Raw genomic sequence first — 15,720 nt, forward strand, 5'->3', positions numbered from 1 at the left:
GGCTCTGCCTGTCATTCTGCCTTTTAAATTAAGAATGTCATGTCTTAACATCAAAATAAAGAATAAACTTCAGGAGTTAGTAGACTACTTTCAGATGTCACCCTTGCATTACGTCAAAGCAATGGACTCAGTGGCAAAGAAGAGATATATAAAGGATTAAATTTGACATGATAGGTCTCTGATGTCAGTGAAAAGTGATCTTAATATAAACAAATATAGACTGAAAAGAGAAACAACCAACAGTTTCCCACAGTAGGATAACTAGAATGCGCTGTAGGACTTGCAGGCAGTGATTCAATACTCCAAAATTATATCTTTGGGTTAAAGACTGTATGGAGTTCATTCTGGAAGTGCTCTGTAAAAGTGTTACCTAGGCACAAACATTTCTTAGTCAAAGCAAACACCACTTTCCATCACTGCAAAGAAACACAAAATTGCCAGAAGCAACTAAACCCTTCAAAGACCTGAGTATATCCATCACAGACCAATTTCACACTGCTAACATTGTATTTATTCAATAGCTTTGCCAGTGGTGTCATGATTTCTTCAGGCTTGCACGATAACACAAAAATGTCACACAAATCACATCAGATAATTCAGAGACAGAATGCCACAAGGCCCTCAGCGAGCCTACGCTCTGCATGAGAACAAGTGGCTCCCACAGCTGTGGCTTTAACCCATCTGCCTATTTGTGACCAAGGACTCTGAGAAAGGCTCCACGATCCCTGGTCCCCTCTTCCAATGCATTGTGCTATTTCCAAACAAATCCTGAACACATTACTTAACACACTCTCATGTGAACAGCACATCCACATTCCCAGATCTTCTACCTCCAAAAACGAGTGTATCTCCCTGCAAACCATGGTAGCCTGTACTCCAGACTGTCAGAGGAGGGCATGTCACCAGAAGAGTGTGAAAACATCTAATTACATAAGGCCAGCTCCTCAGCTAATGCCAAGTGACAGAGCTCCCAGAAATCCATGGAGACACGATGATGCAGATTAGCAGAGGTTTGGCTCCTAATAATTGAATAGACCCAACTTCTCATTTTCCCATCTAGTGACAGATTGTTGGAATCCTGACCACCAGAATCTCAGAGGGCAATGGGGAGTCGACAAGAGATTGCATCAGAGAAAATAAACTCCAGTTTGGCTGAAAGCATATTTACAATCCAGGAGTTTCAATTTGCTGTTGCTGAGTTATCACAAAAGTCTGTGGAGCAGATGTGCAATTAGAATTTTTTTCATGTTGCTCTCTCTTATGACTTGGGTTTTTTTGTTGAGGGTTGTATTTGGCATTTGGGGGGGGGGCTTTTGCAAGTGATGCTAGTGTTACTGAGGTCAGAGCAAGTATCTTAGGCAGAGAAAGCTCTTCCCACCAGTACATTTGCAGTGGAGCAGAAGCAAGGAGGGGCAGTCTCAGAAAGCAGGAAAATTCTTCTCCTTCCTGGCCCCATCTTCACAGGAAGGAGGAGAGAGAAGAGCTGTCAAAATGAGCCTGCAAATTCAAGGCAGCTGGAGTTGCCTCATCCTCCTGGCATGGACAAGAGGAAGGTTTCTCCTGATCCCTCCCCCTTGCTTAATGCATCACCTCTTCTGTGGTGGGGATGTGGTGTGAGGCAGAAGGGGAAGAAGGTTTAGCAGAGCTATTTCAGTTTTAGGAGCATGCAGTTCTGTCCTGTTCCATCCAGCATATGGGATATAAACAGCAATGGGAAAAGCTGCATTTGAGCCTTTTGTACTCACCTCCCTCCCCAGCACCACACACCAGGGACAGAGAACAAGGTGAAAGACAAGGTCAGGATGTGGAATACTCCATGGCCTGCTTTTTGTCCCAGATTCTTTGCTAATCAAGCTGCCTATACAAAGCCAAATGAAGCCAGTGAAACTAAACACACCCTCTTCAACAGCTTTGGAACAAACCCAAAGATCAGCTACTTGCTATGGAACTCCCTGACCTTTATGAAAATGATGCTGGACCATGACACAAACATTAACATAGATCTATTCGTTCTGTCTGATTCTCTGTTTAGATAAACGTACTACACTATATTTTCATAGGTTCAGCATTTTTATTCTATTTTATAAGTTATGTATGACTATTGTTGGCTTTGACTGCAGTGAACTAACAGCTTTATTTTCATAGTAAATTCATTACCCTCTCCTACTGAGGAGTTTAAATGAATTCAAAATATTTCTTTCCTTGGCTATTACTTATGAGACCAAGCTTCATATTCCTCTTACAGAGTGGTAAACCAGCCTTTGATTAATCACAGTCCTACACTTAAGTCAGCCTTAATGTGCCATAACTTTGCAAACAAATACAATATTGACAGATGCCTGGAGGTCATTCCTTTGGGGAATAAATATGTTGGTTTACTGATGAATGGTGGATCTGCCATTATCATAATAAAACAAAAAACTACGAGGAAACTTTGATTTCAAGCCCTGTTATAAATCTGAAATCAATCCAAATTCATCCCTAAAACATCTTCATCCCTAAGCTCTTCATTGGCATTGAACTGAGGTGATATAAAATTTGTGCTTCTGGGGTTTGGGGTTTATTATTCCAAGTAGATAAAGGATTGTGACCTTCAGCAGGCCCACTCTGTTCTACAGAGAGGCGTTTTGAGAAGTTCCAAAGCCATATTTTTATCCATTACTTACATGTTCAAGTGTATGAAGATCTGTAGACATTTTCAGCCTTGCAAGCTTCAAAGCCTGCCAGCTTCCAATCTAACTCCTGTCACATGAGTGTTGGCACGTGGAAGCCTCTTGGCCAGCTCAGCTGTCTTCATCATCAGGTAGTGATTTATTTCTCAAAGACTGTTTTTTTAAATACATTCTGGTTTGCAGAATGCTTTCCAAACAACATCTCTCACATTCCTTCCACAGCCCCTCTGCTTGAGGAAAGAAAAAAGCCCAGCAATTTTAACACAATGAAGAATCAAGAACTATATATTCTTCTGTGTATGAATTGGACGAACACGATTTACCCAAAAAGCCATGATTTAAAACAAATAAAGCCACTATTAAAACAGTAACCACAGCCTGTGCTGCCACCTATCCTTAGTTAATCTCTGCATTTTCTGCATGCTCTTTTTCCACCTCGAAATGCTGAGCTTTGTCCTGTAAGCAGGTCTGCCCTTCACCTGATGTAACAGCCATGGACATCAGCCCTTGTCCCAGCCTGGGGAGTCACACACTTGACCATGGAAGAACTTGCAAGATGCATCTGCCTAGGGCAGGTACTGGATGTTAGTTCTGTCTTTTACATACAGGGGGAAGTATCAGCAAAATTAACAAGTCTCTGGAGTAAAACTGGTGCTTTCCCCTTCTCTTTTCCAAATTCTACAATTTTACTCTATTTCTATTAAAATTTAAATGATTTATTACTATGTTTAGCTCTTGACATATTTTTACTCCCAAGAAAATAAGCCTTTTCTTTCCTGTTGGCCTTGATGTATTATTTTGACTTTCTCCATCCTGTGCTGTACGATATTCATGATATCATGGCAAAAAGCCCATGTTCAGAAGCACAACTTGAAAAAGAAATCTCTCCTGCAGGGCAAACTGTGCAATAGTAGCAGTGAATCTGCAGCCCCTGTCCTGGCTGCTCAGTGCTAAGGGGCCTTTGGGTGGGTTTGCCTGAGGGGGCTAATCCATGCCAAGAGCTCCACCACCTGCAGCCCAGCAGCTCCATAGTAGGAGGAGGAAGCATGAAAGAACTACCCAGAGACAGAGGGAAGCAGGCACAACACCAGCCTGAGAGGCTTCCACAGGAGCATCCCGTATTGGATACAAAATGCAATCACTGCCATTTCATGGACTGCTTCCTGTAAGAACTGGAATTAATGGGGTAAAAGCAAAGAGGTGAGCAAGAGCTGCTGGCAAGCCAGCTGGTCAGCCATGCAGGTTCTTCTCACACATCATCTTCATTATTCTTACAGAGGTGGTAAATCTGAAAACACTTTAATAAAGGCTTAAAGACTCAGGGCCTACATCAAGATATGGCACTGTGCCGTCCTAAAACCTCAGAAAGATATTGTGCTTTTATGTCTTCTAAAGACCAGATTAAATGTTGACCATATGCCAGGTACTTCTAGTTTTCTTGCTTCAGAGATCTTGCAGAAATAATTCATCTTCATTAAAGGGCAGTAACAGCAGCAACCTATAGTCAATACACTTAGTGAAGACGAATAACTTAAATGCATTAACTTAGCTTCATCTAGTTACAGGTAAAAGGAGCTCTTCTTATCCACAAAGACACCAATGATATCCACTGACTGTCATCAAATGATTAGCAGGTTTCATGATTAATTTCAGTAGCAAATAGATTGTAATCTGTCCCTTGAGGTCCACTAGGGTAGAGGTTAAATGCTGGGAAAAGGTGGTCTGACCATATAATGAAATTCAAACACAGAGATGGCAACTCCAGGAACTGTTAAAGGGAATGACAGCAGGAAGGTACTTCAAGTAGCTTTATTTACAGCTCACCACGTCAAAAGAATAGTGATAATATTGTACTTTGCAGGTGTAAGAGTCAGAAAATACCACAGACACTGGGAATTTCAACCTCTGAATTCCCCATGGAGAGCTGCACAAGTGAAGAATTAATTCTATTTATTTCTTTTTGAAGATAAAGGTCACAAGTGCAGCAATAAAGAGGCAAAATATTAAGTTTGACATGAAGCAATATAAAGGGAATAAGAAAGAATATAAAACTGAAAAGAACATCGATGAATTTTAGCACACTTAGGATACCAAGATCAAAGAGCAACAGGAAGTTGTACAAATGGGACTTCAATTTTAGCAAGGCAAAGTTTTGGAAAGCAAACAGATGAGTAGATACAGTCCTACAAGGGACATGAAGGAAGGAAAAGAAAAGCAAGTATAGAAGTTATTGGGCAGAGCAGGTTCTCTGTGGGATCAGAGAGGCTAAAATGATACTGAGGTTGCCAGGCTCAGCACGTGAGCCCACATAACACACCAGCAGACAGACTCTCTCAGAAGCACACACAGCACGGCAGAGATCCCGTCTCTTGCTCTGCTTTTACCATTCATCAACTTGCATTTCCCTCCCTCTGCTTCTCTCACTCTCCCTTCCACTATCAGAACATCTCTTCTCCTTCTCATAGCAGCAAACTCCACTCCTTTCTCTGATCCCATCACACTTCCCTCCAATGGAGATGGAATTTCATTGTAAAGTACAAAAAGAAAGAATCAAGCAGAGTAACAAAGTGGAAAGCCACCATCCACTGAGCAGAACAAAAAAGATTGTCCAAAGCTGCAGTTCCAACTTCTGATGCTCAAAGGCACAAGTCAAGCTCCCTTAAATAGACCCATTTCAAAACCATGAGAATAAGGATGTGGTTTTACAATACAGCTTGAGTCAACGTTTCTGAAGGAGCAATCTCACTTTTCTCCTCCAGCCCAGCTGAGGGTATTCCCACTTTCATCCCTTTGCCTATAAAAAGTTCATCTCACCCCACAGAGAGCCAGTTCAAGCAGCTAAACTGGCAGGCAGCAATTGAGGCTGTTGTGAAGGAAGTTGTGAATGCTCCATCCCTGGCAGTGCTCAAGGCCAGGTTGGATGGGGCTTGGAGCAGCCTGCTTTAGTGGAAGATGTCCCTGCCTCTAGCAGGGGGTTGGAACTGGATGATCTTGAAGCCCTTTCCAAACCAAACTATTCCAAGATTCTATGATTCTATAAATTGACTGGTCTGGCTGCTCATCCACTGGGTTAACATAAGACAAGCAGGCTGCTGGAACAGGGAGGAATGGGAGCAGACAACAGGAAGCAGCCAAGGGAACAGGATTACCCCTCTCATCAGCCATGAGATGTTAAGAGAGACTCATCTGTACTCTAAAGTACCTTCAAATGGACATACGTGGGATGATTTTCACTGACCTGGTGATTTCTGACACTTCAAGAAACACAACTTGCTTCTGCCTTTTCCTTGAGGGAAACTCTTACTTAAAAATACTTACTTGAAACAGAAAATAGTTACTTTGAAGAAAAAGTAAAAAAAAAAAAAAAAGAGCTGAGATTTACACTTCTGACTCCAGGACCTCCAGATCTGAGGAAAGTACCAAACATTTTGAGACCTGGGAATAACTCAGAAGATCTATAGTTGAGACTGTGATTTAGATATGAGGAAGCAACATGCTCTTCAGCACTTGAAGAGGACACTCTTCTTTTCAATGTTACAGTTTAATAGAACAATGCTGAAAATAGCATGTGAAATGTGGGCCTTTCATTCTGCAGACTATTAAAACTGGGAACCCGCTGTGTCAAGTCTCTGCAAACAAAGATGAGTTTAAAACACACACACATAAAGGGGCTAAAGAAACCAGATGTGATGTGATAAAGGACTTACTGAAACTTTGGAAGAAGGAAAGCAATAGAGGGAGAAGATGATCAGAAAAAGAGGGTGTGCACATTGGAGCTGTTCATGGGAAGCAAATGCAAGGTTGTGAAGCCCCTGCAGGAGACTGAAGACTCGCTCCTTGATTCTCCATTTTAATCAGACCCAGAATGAGAAATGTCCTAGTGTGCAATTAAGTGATGGTATGACCTGCTTACCAAACAACAGTCACCATTAAGAAAAAGGGCTCAGAAGTAGGTCAAATAAAATACCAGTGCGATTTATGGAGCATGGGTCTGCTCCATGCAGCAGGTGGAATTCGGACTGATCCAAAGAACTATTTTCCCACCTGCTGTAGCAAAACGTCCATAACTCACAATGTGGGAATGCCTTACCATTTGCAGGAATCTGCGCTGTCAAATTCTCAGGGAACACTGGAACAGCTGGCTGCACTAGGAGGAAGCAGTGAGCTGGTAGCTCAGTAAGATAAGAGCATCTTTTGAGGGACACCTCTAGGAGCTGAAAAGGGACAGACTTCTCAGAATAGATGTGCTGCTTACCTCAGAAAGTGATTATGACCTTATCAGAATTAGTCGCTATATTTGGATTTTCCAAGATGGAAAGTAGGAGGAGCCATTAGGTACGTTTTCTTGGGTGTATATGGTTTAATATTCTGGTTGGAAAATTAGTTCTTGTGTGGTCAAAGAGAATAGTACAGCTGAGACACTACTACAATGAGGACAAGGCAACGCAAGGTCAAGTAGAACATAAGGAAATGCCTATCTTTTATCCAAAGGCCTACAACATACCATAAAGATAGCAGTTCTGATTGCTTGAGGATATTCTGTCCAGATGGTGTCCACCTGTATGATGCAGGAAATTACTTACTCTGCTCTCTGATAAAATGTAGGTGAGATGATCCATGCACAGAAGATGCAAATTAAAAACAACAGTACTCACTGATGACAGAGTTTCTTTTAAGGACAGCAAAATGAGGATAATTTACTCCAGTTAGAGGCTGAATCATAGTGTTTACACTCTCTGTGTTTCATACTGCAACTTGTAAAAGGGAAAGTCCCTGCAGTTTACACAGCAGAAGGGGCTGTCCAAGCAGGCTAGTGCTGCCCAGGGACATGAACAACAGAAACCCAGAGAATGGGTTATGAAGCAAAGTCTCTGTCCTGCAAAGGTATACCAATATGCTTGAGTGCTGGGCATCAAAAGAGCTCTATGGCTTTCTGGCAGGAAATACAGGTCTTATATATCATAAGTGTGTATATGCAGTCCAGCTCTGATTGGGCTAAAATTCACACACATGCCTAGTTTAAACGTATGGAGACCCCAGCTGAATTCAAAAGACTATATGGATTAATGGAGACCCCACTCTGATCATCTGCAGAGGAAGAGCTGATGTTTTCTTAAAGAGAATGGCTTTTAAATTGTGTTCTATACTGTGCCACAGGAATTATTTGCATTTCTTCTGCCACTCTATTATAGTTCTACATGTCCAAAAAGCAAAAAGCTCACAGTGGTTTTTGCCATGGCACAAAAAACAGATGGCAACTTCGGTTTGATTTGGTTTTAATTTGAAGAGAAAATGCTCCCAAATGAAGAGATTATATATGCCAAATTTTAATCCACTAAAAATGGATGCAAGCCCATCATAATGTAAAGGCTAAGAACTTAGCCTACCAAAAAGAATTACTGGAATTTTTTGTAGCAGGCATCTGTTTTAACTGTCAGGCACTTGACCTGACCAGACTTTGAAGACAATATTGTGCTACCTTGAGTTCTGCTTTTTTGCTACATCACAACCCAGTGTAATCCAAAAACCAGACAAAACTGAAACAAAACCAAATTGTAAATCCATATGAAAGCAGGAGATGGATGTCTAAAAGAAAAAAAAAATACAGTTATATAAGCATGTTTGTCTTCTCCTGGCATATTCATTGTGAGTAGAACCTTCACCCTCTTATCCAGGTAAATTCCATGACCTACCTAAGGTAAACTCAATTCAATTTCAGCCCTGTGGCCACCTCCAAGGGAGCATCTCTGTCAGAAAGGTATTTAAGAATATAACCTGAAAACTGGCTGACTTTAAAGAGCTCAGGCTCATGCTCACAGTGAAGCAAGATTACACTAAGCAAGGATGGACTTCAGAAGGTGTTTAAATGTCTTCAGGAAGGCAGGAAACATGGCAGGAAGGAGGAGGGAATATTCCCCCGGGAAAGAGAGGTGGGCATTTCACCTGGGTAGTTGGAATTGTTGTTACGAAACACCACTGACTGAATCTGGAAGCCACATTTACAACTCACAAGCTTTACGAATACACCCCTGTAAATTAAAGACTGCAAAAAAATCAAATTATTCTATTATTCGGTTTTAAAAACAGTAACTAAAATATGAATAATACAAACAACAGATGACACAGTCTTGGGACAACAGACATGCGCTTCCATTGACAGCACCAAAGCACCAGTCAGCTCAAGATTGGTGACTGACCAGTAAAGCAAATGCATCACCACAAAGCCACCCAAGTCAGCCCACTACTACAGTTCCTGTTAGTATTGGGCACAAGTCTACAAAGCACTGCTGGCGGCCCAAGCATTTCTAGAAGAAATAGCATCTGGGCAAGCAGCCAGGCACCAGGCTTCTCTCCAATGGTTTGTGAGGGTTGTTACAGTACACAGTAAAGACTGAGATGTTGTACAGCAAACCCTCCATGTTCCATCACATACGAAACCCTTATGTCCATTGTACTGGGGAGGTGACTATGGCTTGGTACCCCCCGACATGTAAGGCAGTGCCATAAGAAAACATATAGCCACAGATGTCCTGAATAATAGAAAGTAAGCTATTAAAATAATAGAATTTATATATGACTACTTGTAGTAACTTTCCATTTTAATGACAATATAGTGACATTTTTTGACAGCTGATATTTTAACTTTAAAAAAAAGGAAGAGGATTACAGTAATGAAGCAGAGCTGAGACATCGTGTTGTTACTGAAACTGCTGTTCCTCTCTTTGCTTCTCTGGATGCTAGATCATACAGATTCTTACATGGAGCTGCGATCCTCTGTCCTTTAGGATCCTGTCAGTAAGCCTGACTCTGCACTGCAGCCTAGTTTAATCATGTGCTCATTATCCACACCAGATGTGGTGCTGATACTGTGTTTCTCCTGTATCTGCTTGTGTTTAATCACACATTCATTCTAGCCCACAAACAATGAATATTATGAGGAGAGTGGGAGAGAGTTTCTATCTCTAAAATTCCACAACCAAATACTGCCATTCTGTCAACCTGAAGAAGACATTTTTGGCATATCTGCCTCAAGCACTGCAGTGGTACTTATCACAATAAGAAATTGAGGCACATAAAGAGTTATTCTACAATAGTACATTCATCTGTTGGGGTGAAGAAAGGGAGCTGCCATAGTTCAGGCAATAATCTGGAAGGACTCCCATAATCCTATTTTTTATTAGTTCATGGCATTTTCACAGCCTCCAACCACTTCTCCTTTATAGCTAACCCTTAGAGAGGACAGCCAAGGTCCCTCATCCTCCAGCTGTGCCAACAAGTAAGGATCTGGCCAAGGATCAAGAACGTACTCAAAGTGCAATACCTTCCACAACAGCCAGCAGGCCACAGGCAGCTGATCATGTGGGCTCTGCCACTCTGTGGAAAATGAGTTTGATGCTATCATGCCAACCACAGTGATACCATGCTGTCCAGAGTGGTTTTATCTTCAGTGGGAAAGCTTTAAAAACTTTGGTTTTAATATGGTAAAAATCACATCCATGACTCAAGAGACCTGTTAAAAATAGCTATTGATTAGCTTTAACTTTCCAGTGATCTGTAAAGACCCATTTCAGCTCTGAAAACACACCTCGATTGTATACTTCAGAATTTCTCTTCATCCGTCTCTGATTTGATTTTTATATCAATAAAATTGATTTTTCATTGACTTCCATTAACAGAAAACTGGGAGCGCCCAAATTCCTCAGTGAGGGCAGCAGGTAATTCTGTGCTTGCATTCACTGTACTTTTTCATTTGGAATTAGACTTCAATTAGAATTATTGCATATTTAAAACCTTCACCATTTATAGCACAGTTCAAAATCTGTTTGCAGGCCTACTATTTTCATGTAAATGCTTCCAACAACTTCTCCTTTTGGCAATACCAACACCACCAGACAGACTCTTCTCAGACAATAATTGGAAAATAAGACACAGTTGGCAGTAAAGTGCAAACCAAAGGGGATGTTAAGAGGAAATAACATCACAAGTTGGCAATGCGGCAGATGCATTCACTGACTTGAACCAGATTCAGTCAACAAAAGTTTGCAATGTAAAGATCAACTATGAAACTTCAATTCAAATATTATTTCAGCCCTAATGACTCAATGTAGAAGCTGGAAGCCCCCCAGAAACACAGACAGATGTCAAATCACCTTGAAAAGCAAGCACTTAGAGAAAATACTAGGAATTAAGTGAAGCAAGTTTATAACAAACAACACTTATCAGTTTACAGCTCAGTTATCAGAGAGCTCCATCATCCCTACCTCCAGAGTAACCTAGAAAAGGAGGCAGAAGTACTTGGGCTATGTTAGAATTTTGGCCATGGTGTGCATATTATAGGCAACCGAAAGAAAATTCATGATACTAAGGCATTTCTCCACCAAAATAAACTAGGTGTGAAGAAAAAAAGGACACAGAAACCTAGCTGAGAATAGCCTAGTCCATGTCTTCAGACTCATCTAAAATACCAGTAACTCTGAGAATAACACACAGCTCACTGGTCACTAGGAATGTCTTGCTGCCAATACATTGCTCTAGAAACTCTTCAATACTCTTTGCAAACACCAGAAATAAAAAGGAAAACCAAGAGACATTTAAGTGCAGTATTAACTTTAAAGTGAGTCAGTTGCTCATTATTGCTGTCCATGGAGGACCAGTGGCTTTTGGAAAACCACTGGTATCATTTCTTGGAGTCTGTGTCATTCTATTGATATCTGTTCTAAACTCTCCCTCCCCAAGAAAGAAGGAAGCTGAGATGGAGGGAATGGCTAGAGATGGAACATAGTACCCAAGGGATTGGAGTTCAATTTGTTGTTCCACAATAGATTTACTGCACAATCTCAGGGAAATCATTATGGGGAGATGCTTAGAATTAGAGGCAATGCTTCCTGCAGGAAAGCTTCAGTGACCTGGGAAAACCAAACATGTCTCTGCCCTGCAGCATTTACAATGGAAGAAACAGTAAGCCACTTCCAACTGTATTAGCAGAACCACAGAAGTTGTAGTGCCATGCAAGAACTAGTGTGACAGCCAGGTTATTACACAGCGGCTCCTACACTAGACCAACTCTCCTGCTTCTAATGATAACAAGAGTGCTGGAAAGAGGCAGACACACAGGCTGTGGATACAGGTTGAAAATTGAATTCCTTTGGTAGCTCTCTGGATTCCAGCCATTTATGACTGCTATTGAGTTGAGGCCTGGCTTCATTCCCTTGTATTTGAGAAGTTCCTTACAAATGCAAAACCAGCAGCATTTCATGAACACTTAGTCATTTACACATGCAACATGAGGCATTGACTGTTTAGAGTCTTATCCATACTTTGGCCTTAACTCCTGTTATATTTCATCATAAAGCTCTTCTCCAAACATAAGGAGCCGCACTCTGGCTAACACTGGGAGCAAGCTTCCCCACTGCCCTTATAGTCAACAGCTGTGCTGATGAGACAGCACAAGCTGAGCAGTAGGGTCTTCCACCACCATTCAGCAGAGATTGAGAAGGAAGAAGAGCTTTGGCTCCACCCCAGTTCTGCAATGCCCAGAGCAGGTAAATCAGACAAAATGATCTGTGCTAGGTGTGGGGAGAACAAAGCAATTCAGCTTCCTCCCTAGAGGCAGGTCTGCAGGCTCACACTCTGCTTTCTGAACTGCTCTCCTCCCTCAGTCCTAATGTTCCTCTTGCCCTCAGCCAGCTGTCCACATCAAATAACTGCAGCACCAAAACCTGCTCCTCAAAACAGGAATGCATGCAGCTAGGAGAAACCACAGGAAAGGAAAGAGTAAGGGGGGAAGTATTTGATTCCCTTCTATTCTCAGGCAGCCAACACACAATCTCCATACATGTTATCTTCTTGGCACAGCAAATGAACAACTTTCTGTAAATACAACTCACACTGGCTTTTTAGGTAGAGACAGAATGCATTAAAATTAAGTAATCTCAGAATCATGAATTCTAAATGGTATAGTAAGAAAACATAGGCTGGGTAAACTGTTCATTCCCAGACATACAGCCCTTTTCTAACTAAAGAAACTGCTGTGCAGTAACCACTGTTCAAACGATGGTATGACAGTTTGGATGTCAGGGACAAGCAGTTGTAACTTGGCTGCTGAACATGCACTCCAGGGCAGAAAGCTGCAGCAAGTTTTAAACACAGAGCCTTGCAAAATGCCTCACAGGGAGCTGCTTTGCCTGTAAAACTCAAACTCTTCTGTGACTTTGCATCAATCACTAGATCAAGCAATGAAACTCACCGAGTGAAAGATCCATGAAAACAGACTCTGAATACATTAAAATTTTCCAGGGCAAACCCATTTTTACCTCTCAAATTTGCATCCAGGGGAGCCCAGCCCATTATTTGAGATTAAATCTTCTAAAATTTGCCTTTGCAAACTGGAAGTGGAATGTGTAAGAAGCTGCTGAGAGCCTGCTATTCCATCCCTTTTCAAAGCATCAGGCACCTCAAGTAACTTCCCCACAAATCAACATAAATCCTGGCTTCAGCTGCTCTGTTCCAGCGTAGCTACCACAGAGCATGTGCTCAAACTTCTAGTGCCACTGTCTGTAAAGAAGTGCCTGGTGCAGCGCAGCTATTCCCACACAAGGGAACATTAGTTAATTTGCATTCACAGTTACCATATGAGGTGTGAGTTTCTGACAGTCCACACATTTTATATTTAAAGGCTGGAGGAAATTAATGTAATTATCTTTGATAGAATAACAAAAGTAACTTACCAGCCCATCGCAATTGCTGATAGCGACTGAAGCATTTGGCAAATCAGTGATATCCCCAACATAGAGGCAATTCCCATAGAGAGGTTCAATGTGAGTCTCGTCAGAGTCCTCCTGCCACTCAACTGTTGCTCCAGGGGCCACGAGCCGGGAGTTTGGCCGCAGCCTGAAGTGAAATTCTCTTCCGAAAACAGTGACATTGTAAAATATTTGCTCATTTGCTGCTTCATGTTGCAATTCCCCCGTGGCTCTCCTGAAGCGCGCTTTTGGAGGTCCAGACACTAAGTGGGATAGGAACCTGCCTTCTGAATCGGTGCTGGTGGGGATGACAAAGCTGTACTCCTCTATATTCCTCGGAACTGGATCTTTACAGGGAGAGAGCAGGAGAGGAAAGAGACACTAGAACTAAACATATCCTGATGCCGCGGGATTTTTATTCCATTATTCATTAGCACAGCAGACACTTACATAAGGCAGATGGACACTGCACTCCGCACAGGCACAAGCATGAAGTGTGCAGAGTTCATTCAAACTTGCTTTTTGCTCCCCAAAACACCAGACGGCAGCGTGAGCCTCCCCACCCCACCGCGGCCCCCACTCCTGCGCGTGCAACGGTGTCCCGCTACCCTTTGCCCACCCTGCTGGGACCCCTCACCGCTGCCCACCCAATGGGTGCTCAGGTAGCCCCCGGGACTTTGGGGCTGCCCGCGATGATGAGAGGACGCTGATCCCCTCCGGGACTGCTCGGAAGGGCTGGGGTAGGGGATTGGTTTGCAGGTGGCAAGCCCGCAAGAGAAAGGTGCGTCCCTCAAACTACCCCGATGCGGCGGGGATGTGTCGGGTGGCGACAGTAACACCAGGGGCAGCGACCGGCAGCGGGCTCAGCGAGAGCCCCGAGAGTTTGGGACGGCGGCGACGGCCGGGGCAGGAGGAGGAGGCGGCAGACGAGCTGCCATGTGCTTCATCCCGCATGGGGAACTCCAGGCGCCGCGCCCTGCCCGGCGGGGCTCGCCCCCTCCGCGGGGCAGGCTGTGGTCGCAGCGCTGTCACTGCCGGCGGCGCCGGGTGCCTCCGTCCGCGTCCCCCCGTCCGCGTCCCCGTCCCCGCCTGCCGCTTGCAGGAAACAACTGCAAACCCGGCAAAAGTACCCGCAGCAGAAGTTCCAGGGGAGCGGAAAGCCGCGGGGAGAGGAGCCGCCACTTCAGACGGGAGGGCTGCGAGGCACCGGGGCAAAGCCAGCAGCCCGAAGGCGTCTCGGCGGAGACCTACCTCTGTCCCCGGGGCGCCGCAGGGCGCCGGCGGGCAGGACGAGAGCGCAGCAGAGCAGGACGAGGGCGATGCCCGCGGGAGGGTCCATCGCGAGGGGCCGGTGCCCGGGCTGCCCGCAGCCGGGGCGGGCCAGGCGGGAGCCCCTCTCCGCGCCGCTCAGCGTTGCCCCGCGCCCCGCCGCCCGCGCATTCGCCCAGCCGCAGCCGCAGCGGCAGTGGCGGCCGCGCTCCCGGCTCGCAGCGAAGCAGAGACACCAGGAGGCGGCGGGGGTATAATACTGGATCCACAGGGCGTGCGGGAGTGGAGTCAGGCTGATTGACAGAGGCGCTGCCACACGGCGCAGCCGGGCCGAGGGGAGCGGGGACCGCCCGCCCCGCCGGGCAGCTCCGGGGCCGGGACCCGCCTCTGCCCCGCTTGGACGGGACCCAGGAGCGGCTGGGGATCGGAGGACAAAAGCGAACATCCCATCCTTCCCCCCCACCCCGGGGTCGGGAGTCCCCCGGAGCAGGGGCAGAGCCCTGGGATCTCGATGCGCAGTCCCGGCTCCAGCCCGGGAATTCACACGGAATTCCCCAGAAAACCCGAGGCCGACGGGACAAACGCTGGGCTCCTCGGGATGAGCTCCCTTGGAGCCTCGGGTTCCCGTTGAAAGCAAGGACCCGAATGGGAGAAGTGCCACCAACACACGCAAAACACGATCAGAGATCTTCACCCCACAGAATCAGTGACCCCACATACCCATTTCACAGTAATAACTCTTTGGACTATTCACCAGTAAGATCAAAATTACTTTCTGCAAAGCCATCTGAGACTAAATATCTGCAAATGGAGAGAGAGACTGGGAAAACGAAAGGAATACTATAAATATGATATAGAAGAAGATTTTTTTAAAAATAATTCAATAACCAAGAGAGGCCTTCATGGAAAAAAAAAAATCCAAGTTATATTTGTTTCCATATGGCCAGGATAAATGCCATCCTGCTTCTTCCTTTCAGATAATGTATGTATTTCCTGAGCTGTTCCATTATCAGGTTTGCAGGTTTCTCCTCCCTTCA

At 44.4% G+C, this 15,720-nt stretch overlaps 1 protein-coding gene across 1 annotated transcript in view; it reads right to left on the reverse strand.

Annotated features, from left to right (window-relative positions):
• ADAMTS2 (ADAM metallopeptidase with thrombospondin type 1 motif 2) overlaps positions 1-14,772 on the reverse strand; it is a 175,439-nt gene extending 160,667 nt beyond the window's left edge. The window contains exons 1-2 of the mRNA XM_034066717.1: positions 14,666-14,772; positions 13,400-13,761 (exon numbers count right to left, since the gene is read on the reverse strand). Coding sequence (XP_033922608.1) covers positions 13,400-13,761; positions 14,666-14,753 — 450 coding nt within the window. The 5' untranslated portion in view covers positions 14,754-14,772. The remainder of the gene's footprint in view (positions 1-13,399; positions 13,762-14,665) is intronic.
• Positions 14,773-15,720: the final 948 nt, after the last annotated feature.

Source organism: Melopsittacus undulatus, chromosome 10 (genome assembly GCF_012275295.1).
Source record: "Melopsittacus undulatus isolate bMelUnd1 chromosome 10, bMelUnd1.mat.Z, whole genome shotgun sequence".
NCBI lineage: Eukaryota > Metazoa > Chordata > Aves > Psittaciformes > Psittaculidae > Melopsittacus > Melopsittacus undulatus.